The following is a 17,297-nucleotide window of genomic DNA, read 5'->3' on the forward strand; positions in this document are numbered from 1 at the left end:
GGAATTCATCTGAAAATTCTGCAGAAAACATGAATCAGCCACAGAATGGCGAGTCCAGTGAAGAAGCTATCACGGTAATAAGACCTAGGCATCCAAGGTTGGAGTTAAAACAGGACAGAACCTAAAAGAATTGGTGAAAAGTTTGCAGAGGAGTTCCGCAAAGTCAATCACAATTTCCTCGGGGACGATCTAACTTCTCATCGGGCACATTACCTTATAGAAGGTCTGAAAGCACACCTGTGAACACTCTAGCTACCGGGCATTCGAATAAACAATTGTTGACGACTTATAAAATTGATAGAGCGAGTGGTTCACGGCAAAGGTAAATATTGAAGTTTTGAAAAAAAAATCCCGGGAAAACACAACATTCAAAACATTTTCAGAATGGATTCCGACTATCTCGATCCTTCAACGTCTTCAGCTTTCCCTTCTAATCCCCCGTCTGCTCGCCTCAATAATCTCTCATTGCCTGTGAACAGAGGCTACCTGCAAGACTACCACCTCTACCCTCAACGGCCTTCCCATTATAATAACCAACGTTATAACAACAACCACAACGACGGCAACACCAAGCGGCACTCTCTTCCTTCCACACATATTCTTTACGAGAAGACGAAGCATCGGGGAGGACCGAACGTCGAGGAGCAGGAGAAGGTTATCAGGATGTTGAGAGCGTCGCAGAAGAGTCGGAAGCGTTGGCTAAACCGGCGGTAGTCAAAAAAGCACCAATTGAGCTGAGTCTAGATGTCAAAATTACCGGATCCATGAACAATGAAATGTTCGGGTATTGTAGGACGCATATGGAGACGATGAAGGAGTTTTTTTCCGGGAAGCTTAAAGAGGTCAGTAAAAAAATTTCAAAACAAAATAGTTTAAATTCAATGTTTCAAGTCAAACATCGATGAAGTGAACTGGATGAAAACCGGAATGGCACCACGAGCAGCCTACGAAGACAAAGCATACGTCATCGAAGCGCATCTGATTCTGACGCCATCCGTCGCAGCTTTTGATAAAAACGATCTCTTTGCTCAGTGCATTACGAAATTCACTCGAAAAACCAAGGGAATGCTTCAGGATCAGTGTTTCCTGGAGGTTCCGAAGATGCATCAGTTCTTTCCGAAGATTACGTGAGTGTTATTTCGAATCTGTGGAAGAGAAAAGGCGGTGGCCGTGGCCGAAGATTCCGCAGCGAAAACTACCGTAACCTAAAGATATTTGCGATTTTCAGCCCTCAACACGTGGATATCAATGTCTCAGCGATCGGACTGGGAAATTGCATCAATCCAGGGCTTTTCCTAATCAGAGGAGACTATATCAGCAATGATAATACTGTTTGCAGTGTGTGAGTTCTTTTTTTTTCGGAAAACTGGATATTCGTAACGAATTCGTTTATTTTTTCCAGAAAACTCCAATCACAGCACAACCCGTCTGACGCTTCCCGCGAATTCAATTCATACAAAGTCGCTGGAAGCAGCAAATATCTCTCGTTTGCCCGTTTCGAACATGACAAACGCGTGGCGCTTCTCTATTTCGGTGTTCGACTCAGCGAATTTGCCGATGACGGTCTAGATCATGCCGGATTCAGACTGAACCTCTACTATAACACATTCGTCAGAATCGTTGTTGATTTGTCGGCGGTGAACACGAACTCGATTTATATACAGCTAAAAAATCCACCGCAGTTGTGGGAGGGTATTCCGAAGAGCACAATGTTCCATCCATCGAAATCGAAGGTTTTGAATTTGGAGACTTGCACAGAATGGATCCGAGTTCTCTCATGGCCTGGAGACGCCGAACGACGTGGCATCGGATGCACTCCTGAAGCCTTCTACCAAAGCAACTGGATCAGAATAATGTTCCGAAAAGAAACAGACGATGAGAAGTTATGCTCAGCTAATTTGATTGATGTTGTCACTCGACTAGCTTCCAGAAGCAACGCTAAAGTCAGCTTTGGTCACATTTTCTCCATTCGCCGACAGCTTGCTCCATCGCCATGTCTAGCTTCTTTGGGATCATTTCGAGCCAATTATGCACTTCAAGCTCTGATCACAAGAGGAAGTGTTTTCATGGATCAACTGTTTGATTGCACTGATACAAATATCCCGGATCCTTTAGAACCTGAAGATGAAGAGGGAGAAGGAGAACTTCTGAAGCAACCAATGAATCTCAAGGATGAGCCAATGTTTCTGAAAATTGTGAGACGAGCAATGAGAGAGTGTCCGCAGGCTGCTGAAGAATCACTAGAACAACTTCTGAATGCATTCGATGAGAGGAGAAGTATCGATGTGATTTTCGCGTTTTCAACAATGTACAAAACTCGAAAAGTTCAGTATGAACGTCTTCTGAACGGAGAGAGCCTTCAAGATGTCGGTCTTGCACGTCCCCTTCCAAAGAATTGTGTATCTGTCGCAAAGGTGATTGTTTCACCGTCGAGAGTGCTTCTGATGGCTCCAGAAGTGATGATGGTGAATCGAGTAGTGAGGCGATTCGGACCCGATTATGCCCTTCGATGCGTATTCAGGGATGACAATTTGGGAAGATTGGCAATCAGGGATTTCTCGATCAACAACATCGATCATATGTCAAATGTGGTCACTGAAGCGATCTACAACACACTGAAAAATGGAATCCAGGTCGCAGATCGTCACTATAGCTTTTTGGGATGGAGTAATTCTCAAATGCGCGACCAGGGCTGCTATCTCTACGCTCCGCGAGTCGATCCGATATCTGGAAAAGTTTCTGGAACAGTAGAAGACATCCGGGTCTGGATGGGAGACTTCCGAGAAGCCGTTAGTGTACCCAAGATGATGAGCAGAATGGGACAATGCTTCACACAAGCACAACCAACTGTGAAGCTTGCCAGACACCACTGGTTGGTGGAACCGGATATGGAAGGAGGTCCCGGGAACAAGTTCTGCTTTTCTGATGGCTGTGGGCGGATATCGTACAAACTCGCCGGGCAGATAACGAGGAAACTGAAATTGAAGGAGATTCCAGCTTGCTTCCAAGTGAGATTCAAAGGGTTTAAAGGGATTTTGGTCATCGATCCAACTATAGATGATATTATCAATATGCCCAAAGTGATCTTCCGGAAGAGTCAGCAAAAGTTTGGCGAAGGAGGCGGAGATCAACAGGATGAGAGTTTGGAAGTTGTCAAATACGCGATGCCATCTCCAGTTTGTTTGAATAGACCGTTTGTTACTATTCTGGATCAAGTTTCGAAGAAGCAGTCAGCAAAATGTCATCAGAGGATTACCAATCGTGTTCATTATTATCTCGAAAGAGAGCTCTCTAGTCTGAGCAGTGAGTTTGGAATATAGAATACATTTTTAAAATATGAATTCCAGACATGCTTCTAAACGAAAATCAAGCCGCCGAAGAACTTGTAAACCGCACCAACCTCCCCATCGACTGGAATCTCGCTTCCAAACGTGCCGGCTTCCAGCTCAGCGTTGACCCACTGATTCGCTCGATGCTCTTCGCCATCTACCGCTACAATATCATTCATCACATCTCAAAAGCAAAGATTTTTCTTCCTCCCAGCCTTGGAAGATCTATGTATGGAGTTGTCGATGAGACGGGGCTCTTGCAGTACGGCCAAGTGTTCATTCAGTACTCTCCAACGATCAGACAAACTAGTCCCGAGCCACTTCTCAAGACTGGAAAGGTTCTAATCACCAAGAACCCGTGCCACGTTCCTGGCGATGTTCGCGTCTTTGACGCCGTCTGGCAACCAGCGCTGGCACATTTGGTAGACGTGGTAGTGTTCCCAAGACACGGCCCACGGCCACATCCCGACGAGATGGCTGGATCGGACTTAGATGGAGACGAATACTCGATTATTTGGGATCAAGAGATGCTTCTGGATTATAATGAGACTGCAATGGTGTTTCCTAGTAGTCAGGCACAAGAGGAGGATAAAGAACCGACCACTGATGATATGGTTGAGTTCTTCCTACGGTATATGCAACAAGATTCGATTGGAAGAATGAGTAATGCTCATTTGGTGTATGCGGATCTTCATGGGCTTTTTAGGTTGGTTAATAACTGATTAGATATGTTTTTTAATATTTTTATTATAGTGAAAATTGCGCATCAATCGCTCAAAAATGCGCGGTCGCTGTCGATTTCCCCAAGTCCGGCGTCCCAGCAGAACCTCTCACAGGCTTTGAGCAATGCGATGTGACCCCAGACTACATGATGTCAGGTGGAAAACCAATGTACTACAGTGCCAGCTTAAACGGACAGCTTCACCGAAAAGCCAGAAAAGTGGAGGAGGTTCTCGAGGAGTATGAGTCGAAAGGAAGCATTTTTGAAGGCGAATACGATAAGATGATTTGCCCAGACGACGCTGACGTGTTCTTCGGAAGCGAGCCGAAGCTAGTGCAGACGATGAACATTCGAGATGAGTATATCGATCGGATGCAACAGCTGCTGGATGAGTACGGTATTGAGGATGAGGCATCAGTTGTGTCGGGACATGCGGCATCGATCAAAAGGCTCGCTGGAATGGAGAGAGACGACTACTCATTCTATCATACTGACAAGGTGGTGGAGTTGAGGTATGAGAAGCTGTATTCCGTGTTTCGTGCAAAGTTTTTCGAAGAGTTTGGCGGCGAGGAAGCGCATACGGTTAACGATGGAAAGGGATCAAGAGTGGTTTGCATTCCAGCGATGCATGAGAAAGTTCGTCAGTGGTATTTTGCGGCGTATGTGCAACCGAAGAAGAACAAGACTGGAAAGTATATCGGACAGAGTTTGCCATGGGTTGCATGGGATGTGTTGTGCGATTTGAGAAGAACTTTGATGCTTCAAATAGACGATGCGATTCCACGTGTCAAGTATCCCATCGCAGCTCGACTTGAAGAGGAGATGGAAAAGTCCATTGAGAGCCACAAAGAGAAATTCGAAGCACTAAAAAAACAGCTTGCCACCAAAAAAGAGGCGCACTTCATGAGAAGATACCAGCATTTCTACGGTCCGCAAATCATCAAAATGCTATTTATCATTCAGCAATGGCTTGAACGAGAGAAGGTTCTCCCATCGAAGTCGCTTACCATTTGGCAAGTGGGACGTCTTCTGGTTCGGTTTGGATTAGGAGCGCTTGGCGGGAATCCAACGATTGATTATGAAAAGAGCATTTTAGCGCCAGCAGTGGTTTTTAAGAAATGGATAACGAAGAAAGCTGGAGGAGATGAGGAGCCAATCATGTCGAGATTTGAAATGGGAAGTATGATGATTGAGTTCTTGAGATATATGGCAAGCCAATCATTCGCTCTTGCCAACCAGATCAGTCTTCGTGTCTTCAAAGAAATGGAAATCGTCGAGCCATCGCTCCTCTACAGTTATCAATGGACACCAATGCATAACGTCGCCTACCGTACCTTCCATTCAATTTCAGTCTCCGGACGATTCGATGCTCTTCGTCTGGATGACGATGGTGCAGAGGAGCAAGTTTCAGAGAGCAAGGATCCGATTCTGGTGAACGAATCGTTGTTCTCGAATCGGAACTACAGTGATACCACGCCAATTACAAGACCCAGAATCTTTGGTGCATTGAAGGTAAGTCTAGGAATCTGTGATTCAAGGAATTTAGTATCTTTTAGGACTGGTCTGGTGTCAAGGAAATCATCTCTCGTGAAATCACAGGAACCCGAAAGACGGACCTCGTCTATGTGACATCTGTCGGAACAGTGCTCGCCCGTCAACGCCTGGCACGTCTTCTCCTTTTGAGCGGTGAAGCCATCCGTGATGCCATTGTCAACAACGTCGTGCCTCCAGAAGTTCGCGACGACTTCATATAATACTATCAAATTCATATTTATTGTGACTTGTTTTATTTATATCAGCCCCCACCCCAATACGTGTACCATGCATAATTAAGATCTGCTGAGTGATATATTTATTTATTTAGGTGAACAATTTTTTCTTCATTCAAAAGAGATCACATTTTGTTAGAGCCTAAAATTTAGGCATCAATCGAATATGGAGACTTGCCGCCTCGCGGTTTGGTCATGAGATAAAACACGGTAAACGTTCCGAAAACTGCCAAAAATAGCATTATTGTGCAAACGATGATGGAGCAGAGGACGAATGTGATGGACCATTCCTTATTCACCGCATGGGTCCATGAGCTTTCGGGTTTCGGTTCAGCGGTGTACTGGAAACTGTTGGATTCTTGCCGAGAGTGAATTTGCTCCATTTGTTGGGATCCGTTGTAGGAGGAGTTGCCGATGTGGCGATTGGAGGCGGAGTTGAAGAGAGGTCAAAAACTTCTAGAAGTCGTTTAGAAGCTATTCGTGAGGACGTCACGAATCTTGTGGATACAGATGTGTAGGCATCGAGATCGGCGTTGCTCAGGAAAAGAGCACGGATGAGGCAGCAGGCGACACTTTGGGGGATCAGAATCCGAACTTTGTGGAGGGAGGAATCAAAGGGTCGACGAATGACTGGTCGTCGATTTTGAAGATTATTGTGTCGTTTGTAGTGCGAATCTAAAATTGAAAAAAAAATAATTTTCTGGAATTTTTTAGAAAATAAGAATGTCAACAACTCTTTATGAGGCCGCGAAAGTTTTAAAAACTTTGATCGCATATATCCCATTTCCTGTGAAGGATATCAAAAATTGGTCAACTGATAAAATACAGTTTATGTTATCAGGAATATTTTATCAGTTGACCACTTTTTGATCTTTCCCCGGAAATGAGAATTGGCTCAAAGTGACCCCCCCCCCCCGTATTTATTTTAAATAATAGAAGCGCACCCAAAACGTCAACTTTGAGCTCAATTATTTCGTTTCCTGTAAGAGATATCAAAAATTTGTCAACTGATAAAATATTGGTAGTATTATGATAAAAATTTTATTAGTTGACAAGTTTTTGATATCTTTCATGAGAACCGAGATGAATTAACTCAAAGTGACCACACGAATTTCCTCTAAATAATACAAGCCCACCCAAACCATACACTTTGAGCTCAATTATCTCGGTTCCTGTACAAGATATCAGAAATGTGTCAACTGATAAAAAGTTGGTAATTTTACGAAAAATATTTTATCAGTTGACAAGATTTTGATATCTTCGACATGAATTGAGATAAATGAGCTTAAAAACTCCCTTCTTTTTTATTTTCTCACCTTAACCCTCAAAATTTTGCGATTATTCTCTCGACAACTCCCCAACACTTTTGGCGTTTCCGGAATCTCAATTTGATTTCCGACGGATTGAACGTCAATCTTTTTCAGTGTGACATCATAATACGAGAACTCGAATCGACTCGATCCCTCGGGCTCCGTTTTGAACAACACTGAGAATCTGGAAAGGGAGAGAGATAGAGGATGAAAACTAACAGCTGTTTTGTTTTTTTTGTTCTGTTGGGATAGAGATGGGATGGAAGATGGGGGATACTTTGAGGAATCACATTGTCACTTGACACAAACTATGAATCTCTACTTGCAATGTTAGTCTTTTTCCTGAATTTGATGGTTTCAGGAATGGTTAGTGTCAAATACAAATGCCGTAAACTTTGCCGTAAACAATTTAACTCGGTTCCTGTGAAATATATCAAAAAGTGATTAAATGAAAAAATGTTTATCATAATATGAAAAATATTTTATTTGTTGACAGTTTTTCGATATCTTTCACAGGAACCGAGATAAATTGGCTTAAAGTTCCGAAAGTTTAAGAAATTGTGAGCTGATAGTTTTTTTTAATTCAAAACTACCGTAAACGCTTTAATAGAATGCTGCTCCTAAATCCCAACTTTTAGCTCAATTATCTCAATTCTTATGCAAAATATCAAAAATGTGTCAACTGATAAAATCCTTGTGATATTATGATGAAAAACTTATCAGTTGTAAACTTTTTGGTATCTTTGACAGGAAATTAGATATATGGGTTCAAAGTTGACAGTGTAGAGGAGGAAATATAGAGCGCTTATTATTCTTGTGCAAAAAATTGGAGTTGTGGCCGAATTTTCTGAAATTCTGAGGCCTGAGGGTCCGAGATACATATCTATCAATATTCTGAGAATCCAGAGTTCCAGATTTCAAGATTTCGAAATTCTGAGAATCTTGAATTCTGAGATTCTGAGATTCTGAGATTCTGAGATTCTACGATTCTGAGATTCTACGATTCTGAGATTCTGAGATTCTGAGATTCTGAAATTCTGAGATTCTGAGATTCTGAGATTCTGAGATTCTGAGATTCTGACATTCTGAGATTCTGAGATTCTGAGATTCTAAGATTCTGAGATTCTAAGATTCTGAGATTCTGAGATTTTGAGATTCTGAGATTCTGAGATTCTGAGATTCTGAGATTCTGAGATTCTGAGATTCTGAGATTCTGAGATTCTGAGATTCTAAGATTCTGAGATTCTGAGATTCTGAGATTCTGAGATTCTGAGATTCTGAGATTCTGAGATTCTAAGATTCTGAGATTCTGAGATTCTAAGATTCTGAGATTCTGAGATTCTGAGATTCTGAGATTCTGAGATTCTGAGATTCTGAGATTCTAAGATTCTGAGATTCTGAGATTCTGAGATTCTGAGATTCTGAGATTCTGAGATTCTGAGATTCAAAAATTCAAAAAATTCCAAAAATTCGGATTTTTCAGAAAACTCAAAAATCTGAGATTTTGTCCTGAAATACTGAAATTTTGCAATTCAAAATGTCAATCTTTTGAAATTCTAAAAATTCTAGATCATCTCTAATGAAAAAAGTTATAAAAAATTCTGAAAATTCAAAAGTTATTGGAGAATCTTCTAAAAATTTCCGGTAATGAGATCCTTCAATCGATTTTTCAAAACTTCAATTTAAAATTTCCTATTTTTAAATTATTTTTTCAGTACTCTTTTTCTTACTGCTAACCCCAAAAAAATCTACGCAACATTCTGCTAATTTGTCCTAAAATTCAATTTCAAAAAGCAAGAAAAAAACTCCAAAAATCAATCAAATTAGTTTCTCTTTTGCCTTTTTATAGGTACTTTTATGGCTATATTTACTTACAAAACCTATTTTTTGAAAGCTAGGTGGTTCTTTTTTGTTTTTTTTTTGGTTTCCTGAATTTTATGACCATGTTTTGAAAGCTATTCACTTTTTTTTTGAGAGCTTAAAATCCATATTTATTTGTAAATGTTCGTTTTGGAACAGCCGGCTTGGCAGAGAGCCAATGAGTTTCCGAAATGCAATTGTTCACCAAAATTGTGAGTTTACGGTAGCTTTGGTGTACGGGGGACCCTGAGAGCCAAAAAAAAATCGAATTTACGGACTTTTGAATTTTTGACTTTCGAATTTTCAAATTTTTGAATGTCAGAATTTCAGAAAATCAGAACTTCAGAATCGATAAAAGTTGTTGAATTTCTTAATAGATATTGATTTTTTTTCGAAATTATTGGAATTTCCAAAATTTGAGACTCGAAAGCTTTCAATTTCTTATAATAATGATTTTCTGGACTTGCTGAAAATTTTGAAATCTTTGAAAATTTTCGTTGTTATGGAATTTCCAAATTTTCTGTTTTCAAACATTCTGAATTTCCTTTCGGAGTCTTTGCCAAATTCAGCCTAAAAGTCAGGATTCTGAAAATTCGAAAAATCATAATTTCTTGTTAAAGCCATGTTTTTCACAATCGGAACCAAAAATATGCAAATTTTTGAAAATTGGTTACATTTTTTGAATTTCTTAGTTTCTGATTTTAGAAAAGTTTTTACAGAAATTTCAATTTCAATTTTTTTTTGAAATTCAAAATTTCAAAATTTCTGAATTTCTGAATTTCTGAGGTCCGGAATTTCTAAATTCTCTATTTTCAGAATTTTTGGAGTCTGAAATTCTGAAATTTCAAAATTTTGTAATCTTTCAAGAATTAGAAGTCCTGAACTTTTGAAAAATCCTAATAATCCTAATTTCTAAAGTTCCCCTTCGTTTTCCAGAATCTCGCTGCTCAATTCAAAAAATCTCAAGATGCGAAAAACAAAAAACCGCGGATTATCATCAAAAAGAAAGCGGATGCCAAGGTCAGTTTTTTCTTCCATTTTCATCGAAATTATCGGGTTTTTGGGGTCCCAAAATCGCAAAAAGTCACGAAACATTTCCTTATTTTGAGGATTTAGAAGAAAAATGTTATAAAAATGAACAAGAATGGAAAAAATTGGAGAGAGAGAGAGAGAAAAAAAGAAATAAATTGGTGTCTTTTTTGTTCCGAAATTGTATGGGTAGGAAATTGGAAAATGGCGAGTTTCTGGAGTCGGAAAAAAGTTATTGAATTGCCGATTGAGTTCATTTTGTTGAGTAGAAACTAGTTGAAAAATTTGAAAGAGGCTCTTTTTGGTTTTATTGAAAATCCCAGTTGACAGGAACTTTTACAAACGTTTCAAAAATTTGTATTGTCGTCAAAATGTTTAAAAAACTGAAAATTGAATGCCTCATTTTATTGTTTTCAAGTTTACTAGGGAATGGTCAGAACTTACACCACGATCGAGACATACCAGTGGGTTCAGGGAAGAGAAGGTTGCTTCCTGATTCCAAAACAGTTTTCAAATTTTGCTAAATGGCCCGGAGAGCCTATTTGTGCTCCAAAATCGAGCGATAAACCATGTAAATTTCAACTTTTGCCCCAGCTCCCTCTCCCCACTTCCCTCTCACAAATACCCATTTCTTAACCGCCACCATTCACCTGTGCAAAGCGTGGTCTGGTGGCCGAGTGGTGTGCGCGTTTGTCTGGCGATCTGCTTTTGCGGGTTCGAACCCACCTTCTTTTGAACGTTTTGTTTTTGTAGTTTTTGGTCATTTATCGTTTTTTTCCCTTCTTGCGGTGTTTTTATAGTTTTTGGTACAAATAGAAACTACCCTTGAGAATTTTGAAGAATTTTCAACATTTTGAAATTTCGAAATTATTCCTGACCAATTGGCCCAAAAACTATAAAAACACCGCAAGAAGGGAAAAAAAACGATAAATGGCCAAAAACTACAAAAACAAAACGTTCAAAAGAAGGTGGGTTCGAACCCGCAAAAGCAGATCGCCAGACAAGCGCGCACACCACTCGGCCACCAGACCACGCTTTGCACAGGTGAATGGTGGCGGTTAAGAAATGGGTATTTGTGAGAGGGAAGTGGGGAGAGGGAGCTGGGGCAAAAGTTGAAATTTACATGGTTTATCGCTCGATTTTGGAGCACAAATATCTCGGTTCTCCGGGCCATTCAGCAAAATTTGAAAACTGTTTTGGAATCAGGAAGCAACCTTCTCTTCACTGAACCCACTGGTATGTCTCGATCGTGGTGTAAGTTCTGACCATTCCCTAGTTAGATGGTTTTGGAATATTGAAAGTTCTGAATTTTTGATTTTGGAATTTCAAAAATTCCAAATTCTCGAAATATTAAGCCGAAAAAATCCCTTTTCAGACAAAAGACTTTAAGAAACTTTCAAGGTTTTTTTTTCAATTTTGAGAACTGTATTTTCCAAAAAATCGCATTTCCTTATTCCGAAAAGTAAACTAAAACTCAAAATTTCTTTTAGGAAATTCCAGAAAATTCTGAAATTTTGAAACTGCAGGTAATTCTGAAGCCATGAAATTCAGAAATTTCCAGAAAGTCTGATGTTCGGAAATTCCAGGAAATTGAGAAATTCAATTCTGAGTTTCTGGAAATCTAAAACTCCAAAATTCTGAAATATTGAAATTTTGGAATTTTGAAAATTTGAAATTCAGGAAATCCAGTAAATTCAAAAATTCGAATATTCAAAAGTTCAAAAAATCAAAAGTTTGGAATTTCAGAAATTCTGAAATCCTGAAATTCTGAAATTTCAAAAAATTCTGAATATCGGAAATTCAGGAAATTAGAAATCGAGGTTGTCGTGACGACATATTGGGTGGTGAGCCCCTAAGCCATTTAATTTTAACTAATTTATTATAGGTGGGGGGACAGGAGATTTGTCGTAGTTTTTTTTTAGCCAGAGTATGCATTCTACCGTCACGGTGTACAACGCTTAATGTCACTCTGCGTACAGCTGTCGTCCTCGCCTTTATGTATGCAATCGGGCGTGCGCTTTCTCTTTGCCCGCGTGGCTCAGTCGGTAGCGGCGCCGCACCCTCAATCATCGCCCTCACAAGTTCAACTCCTCGAGGGGCATCTTTGAACGGAAATTCGAGAACATTATTTTTTTTCAAGTCCCCCCACCTTTAAAGAAGTAAAGAGTTTTCGGCTGACTCCCATATAGAGCTTAATCTTCTTACGAGCTGTCCTCGTGGCTCCATCCGTATCCATCCTTGTCCTTCCTATTCTGAATTTTTGAAATTTTGAAGACTTACTGGATTCCTGGATTTTCAAGTTCTCGAAATTTTAAGTTCAAAAATGGTTTTCAGCCAAAAAATGTTTCAGAAATTCAGAATCAGGAATTCTTAAAAGAGCCAAGACATTCACAATTCCTAGAACATTAAATTTGAATTTTCAAAAATCAAAATTACCAGAAATCCGAAAAACACAAAACTCACATTCTGGCTTTGTCAAGAGTCTAGACTTCAGTTTTTTGAAAACTCCTAAAATAACATTTTTCTCAATAGAGCACACTTTCCCATCTATCTCTCTATGTATACCACTCAACTCCACTTGAAAAATAACCTCTTTTTCTTCTTCTTCTTCTTCCTCTTTAATCCTTTCCCCTCCCAATTCCAAATTTCTAATGCGAATATAAAACTTCGTTTCCGATATATAGATATTTCTCTGAAAATTCCCAAGAGAAAATTCCTAAAGCTGGACAGCATATTCGGAATACACTAAATTCAATATAAAACACATTTTTTTCCTCGCGTTTCTCCGAAAAAATTCCATCTTCTGAGGTGTGGTTTTTGTTGCTCAATGGAATATACCGGAAATCTCTTCCATTCCACAATTTTTTTTTTCATTTTTTCCGAGCACCACCAACTTTTTTCCTTCTAGAAGAACGTTTTGCCTTCTAGAGGACGACGTCACGTCTTCTGAATTAAAAAAAATTGTTTAGAAAAATAGAAGTCATTTCAAATTAATTTCAAAATTAAAAAAAATAAACTATTCAAAACTTTTTAATTTTTAGAAAATCATATTTTTCAAAAAGAAATCGAAATTTTCAAAATTTAAAATTCTTGGAATTCCAGGAATTTTAAAAATTCTGAAATTCTAGAAAGGGGAAAATTTAGGAATTCAGCCATTCTGAATTCCGAAAAAATTGAATTTTCGAAAAAATCACGATTTTCAAAAATTCGAAAATTCTCAGTTTTCGAAAATCTGAAATTTTTAAAACTTAGATATTGAAAACAACTAAAACTCAAATAACAGCTTTTGAGAATCCCAGAAAATTCAGGACCATATTTTCAGTTTAAAAGTCTTGATTTTCAAAATAAAATCTTGCAAAACAATTGCAAATTTTCGAAAATCCATACATTTTATCTTGAAAAAAAGGACTTCAGTTTTTTTGACATAATTCCACTTGGCATTCTTACTAGGGAATGACTCACAGAAGATGTGGAGTTATGGGACGAGACCTATATCATTCGAAAGAGGATGAAATTTCATTTTCAAATATATGCTCAGTTTTTGCGGCGGCCTCCGCTAACTCGAGAAATTTGGGTCAGAAGTTTTCAGTAGATTTTGCACTGAAATGCATACGTGAACGCTTCCACGTCCTCATTTCTTTTATACGCTTTGAAGAACCATTGAAAACAGCAGTGTGATGGTTCAGTGGTAAAGCGGCGGGATGGGGAAATGGTACTCTATGGTTCGACTCCTTCATAGTCGAAACTCTTTTTTTATTTTTTGTTGGTTTTTTATATGACCGGTTTTTGAGCTCTTTTGCTCCAAAGATATCCGGATCCGCCTCCAAACAATCCCCAAATATCAAGGAAAGAATCCAAAATTGCCAACCACCTGATTAATCTCATCGAGCATGCTCTGATTGATGATTTGGACATTGAAGAAGATCACGAAGTAGTTCACGAGGAAGACGGAGATTGAGAGCCCGAAGTTTTCAAGGTAAGATTTTTGAAGTATTTTCAATATCAAATTGGATTTTAAGCCTTCTGATGGGTACATTCTGCCATCTCACAATCATCTTATGTTTGGGGAGAAATCTGTTACAAGAGAAGAAGCTGACAAGGCGTTGGACTACTATCGTGGAACCATCAAAGGATCAAGACCATTACAGTGCATGCGAAACAAATTCCGCTGGATCGTGGGAAACCATCATTTGGCAAAACTTCGACAATATGAAAAAGATCGTGATGATTATAAGGAGACCAGAACAAACCTTTTGAAGGTCCTCGGACAGCGTCTTTTTGAAACGGTTAGAGAAAAACTTCAAAATGGCTTCCCATTACATGATTGCGATTTGCAAATGATCGCCAGAGACATCAATCGGAAGATGATGAAAATTGAAGGATTCAAAGCCAGTCAAACGTGGATCACAAGATGGAAAAACGCCCATAAGTAAGATTTTGAATTCAATTATATGAAGATTTCATGTAAAAAATTCCAGAATTGTCAGCCGTAAAGTGACCAAATTCGTAACCAAGAAATGTCTCAAGGACAAGGATCTCATTATCCAAACGGCAAAGGACTTTGTAGACGTAACTAGGAGAGAGATGGCTCATTTTTTACCGTCATCTGTTTTCAACGCGGACCAAACGGGGATTCAGAAGGAATTATACGGAGCTCGTGCACTGGCTTTCCTCGGAGAGAAACGAGTGGAACGGCTGATTCAAGCCAAATCATCTCTCACCCACTCGTTCACTTTTTTGCCGATGCTTTTTATGGATGGGACTCTTGGACCAAAAGCATTCATGGTTCTCTCCGAGCCAACAGGGCACTTTCCTCCGACTCGTCCAATTCCCAACTGTCCAAATCTGGAAGTGAGGGCCGGCAAAAGTCATATCATGACGAAGGATATGATGTGTGATTGGCTCAAGTCATGCGTTTTCATACCTTCCGTCCCGAAGAAGTTATTCATGCTGATTGACTCTTGGCCCAGTTTCAAGGATCATCAGACAATCGAAAACTGTGTGCCTCGAGGATATGATGTAACGATTCGCAATATTCCTCCAAACACCACTGGTCTCATCCAGCCGCTTGATGCCCACTGGAATGGACCCTGGAAGGTTACACCCTACCAAAAAACCAAAGTTAATTTTTTATTTCCAGAATTTTCTGAAGAAGTTCACCGCCTACGCGCTCATCTTTTATCCCGATTACATTATTGCTCAACGCAATAATGAGATATGGATGATCTCTCTAGTCTACCATCAGTTTTCCGCTAGAGAATTTCAACCATTTTTGAAATATTCTTGGAAAAAGACTGGATACAGTGACTTCTACTCACCGTTTCTAACGCCATCGGAATATTGCTTCGGAAAAGTCGACCACGAGGATTGTTACTCACCAAATTGTCCGAATCTTGCATTCATCAAGTGCTCCAGATGCAAGGAGTTCATATGCTTCGAGCATTTTATTATCAAGGATAAGCATCTGTGCACCTCTGTTTAACTCGTTATAATAATAAATATAGATTTCTTTGTGTTTCAAAAAAATTTTTTTTTGAAAATTTGAAAAGAGGTGTATGGATCATGAAAACATGCGAATTTTCTTCAGAAATTTTTTTTCCAAAAACTTGGTTAATTTGTATTTGACAAGATGCCAAAGGTGTTTAGAGTATGGAAAACTGCTGAAAACAGCTTTTGAGCTCAAAAACAGGTCATATAAAAAACCAACAAAAAATAAAAAAAGAGTTTCGACTATGAAGGAGTCGAACCATAGAGTACCATTTCCCCATCCCGCCGCTTTACCACTGAACCATCACACTGCTGTTTTCAATGGTTCTTCAAAGCGTATAAAAGAAATGAGGACGTGGAAGCGTTCACGTATGCATTTCAGTGCAAAATCTACTGAAAACTTCTGACCCAAATTTCTCGAGTTAGCGGAGGCCGCCGCAAAAACTGAGCATATATTTGAAAATGAAATTTCATCCTCTTTCGAATGATATAGGTCTCGTCCCATAACTCCACATCTTCTGTGAGTCATTCCCTAGTTAAAGAATTGTCTATGTTTTGAAAATATCTGAAAAATCATAAATTTCAGAAAGAACTACTTCTTTTTCAAATATGATGTTGTGCGTTTTTTCCTAAAACGACTTTATTGAATTTTTCAAAAAATTTTGAAATTTAAAGATCTGGTTCCTTTGAAATTTCTAGAACTGGAACCAGAATTTTAAAAATCGGTTTTTTGAATTTTTACAATTTTTTCGAAATTCTAGAATTTCTAAAACCACATCACCTTCCAGAAAAGACACCTGAACCATTTGACTCCTCCCACGTCTTCTGAATATTTCAGAAGACGTCCCGTATCAATTTTCATGAAAATTGCTCATTTTTTGGCTCATTTTCAAAATTTTCAAAATTTCAAAGTTCAATTATTAGGTTGGCGGGAAAGTCTTTGTCACTCTGTTTGTTTAATCACTGTTCTCGTATATGGAGGCTGTGTATGATATCGACTCTAGTGAATAACAAGGTGATAAGAACCTTCCATATAAACAAGTCCCCATTTCCTTCCCTGCTCCTCATCTGTAATTGAAACGATATGTTTGTTCCCACTGCTATTCACATCAGACATGTTTTGATTTACCTCTTCCTATCTCACACCACGATGAAGGATTCGGAAACTTTCTTGAAGAATGTGTACAACACACATGCCCCTCACTACAATACTATTCGCAATTGGTTCCATCGTTTCGAAAAAGATGACTTCTCGCTCGATGAAAAGGATCGCTCTGGGAGACCCCGTGAGTTGGATTTGGACAAGCTGAAGCACGCATTGCAATCGGATCCATTTCAATCTAGCCGTGAACTAGCTGTCACATTCGGAGTTCACCATAGCACAGTCCTTGAAGGTTTGAAGTCTCTTGGAATGAGAAAACTTTTTGGTCGATTCATACGTCATCACCTGACTCAAGCCAACCTTGACCGCCGAGTCGACGATTCGATTACTCTTCTCACTCTCCACGCGGGCGATCGATGGCTGGACCGGCTAATAACCGGAGATGAGAAGTGGGTCTTCTACGATAATCACCACAGGAAATCCCAGTGGGTTGGAGAAGGAGAGAGCCCACAGGATGTCCCCAAACCCGACCTTCATCCGAAAAAAGTTATGCTCTCTGTGTGGTGGGGAGTGGACGGCCCCATCTACTGGGAACTTCTGCCCGAGGGCAAAACAATAACTGGAGACCTCTACACTACTCAACTACGAAACCTCAAGAAAGCAGTCGACCGTTCGGCCCTGAAAGACAAG

The 17,297-nt window shown here is 39.4% G+C and overlaps 3 protein-coding genes across 3 annotated transcripts; 2 read left to right on the forward strand and 1 right to left on the reverse strand.

Moving 5' to 3' along the window:
* Positions 1–44: 44 nt before the first annotated feature.
* Cbr-rrf-3 lies at positions 45–5,804 on the forward strand (the record flags this gene model as incomplete). The annotated part of the gene is given in 10 exon segments (XM_002630249.1): positions 45–97; positions 149–322; positions 384–675; positions 678–842; positions 892–1,127; positions 1,229–1,342; positions 1,403–3,303; positions 3,348–4,035; positions 4,083–5,562; positions 5,607–5,804. Coding segments are annotated over 10 exon segments (5,301 nt in total), but the record flags the coding sequence as incomplete, so codon positions are not given.
* A 310-nt stretch (positions 5,805–6,114) lies between these two features.
* On the reverse strand, positions 6,115–8,888 carry CBG00729 (the record flags this gene model as incomplete). Its single annotated transcript, XM_045241891.1, has 3 exons — positions 6,115–6,519; positions 7,136–7,313; positions 8,884–8,888. 3 exons carry the CDS (start codon positions 8,886–8,888, stop codon positions 6,115–6,117), a joined length of 588 nt encoding a protein of 195 aa, XP_045091587.1.
* A 4,583-nt stretch (positions 8,889–13,471) lies between these two features.
* Positions 13,472–14,036, forward strand: CBG25494 (the record flags this gene model as incomplete). The annotated part of the gene is made up of 2 exons (XM_045241892.1): positions 13,472–13,615; positions 13,980–14,036. The coding sequence occupies 2 exons, from the start codon at positions 13,472–13,474 to the stop codon at positions 14,034–14,036; spliced, it is 201 nt and encodes a 66-aa protein (XP_045097937.1).
* Positions 14,037–17,297: the final 3,261 nt, after the last annotated feature.

Source organism: Caenorhabditis briggsae (assembly GCF_000004555.2).
Source record: "Caenorhabditis briggsae complete genome, chrII, whole genome shotgun sequence".
Classification (NCBI taxonomy): Eukaryota; Metazoa; Nematoda; class Chromadorea; order Rhabditida; family Rhabditidae; genus Caenorhabditis; species Caenorhabditis briggsae.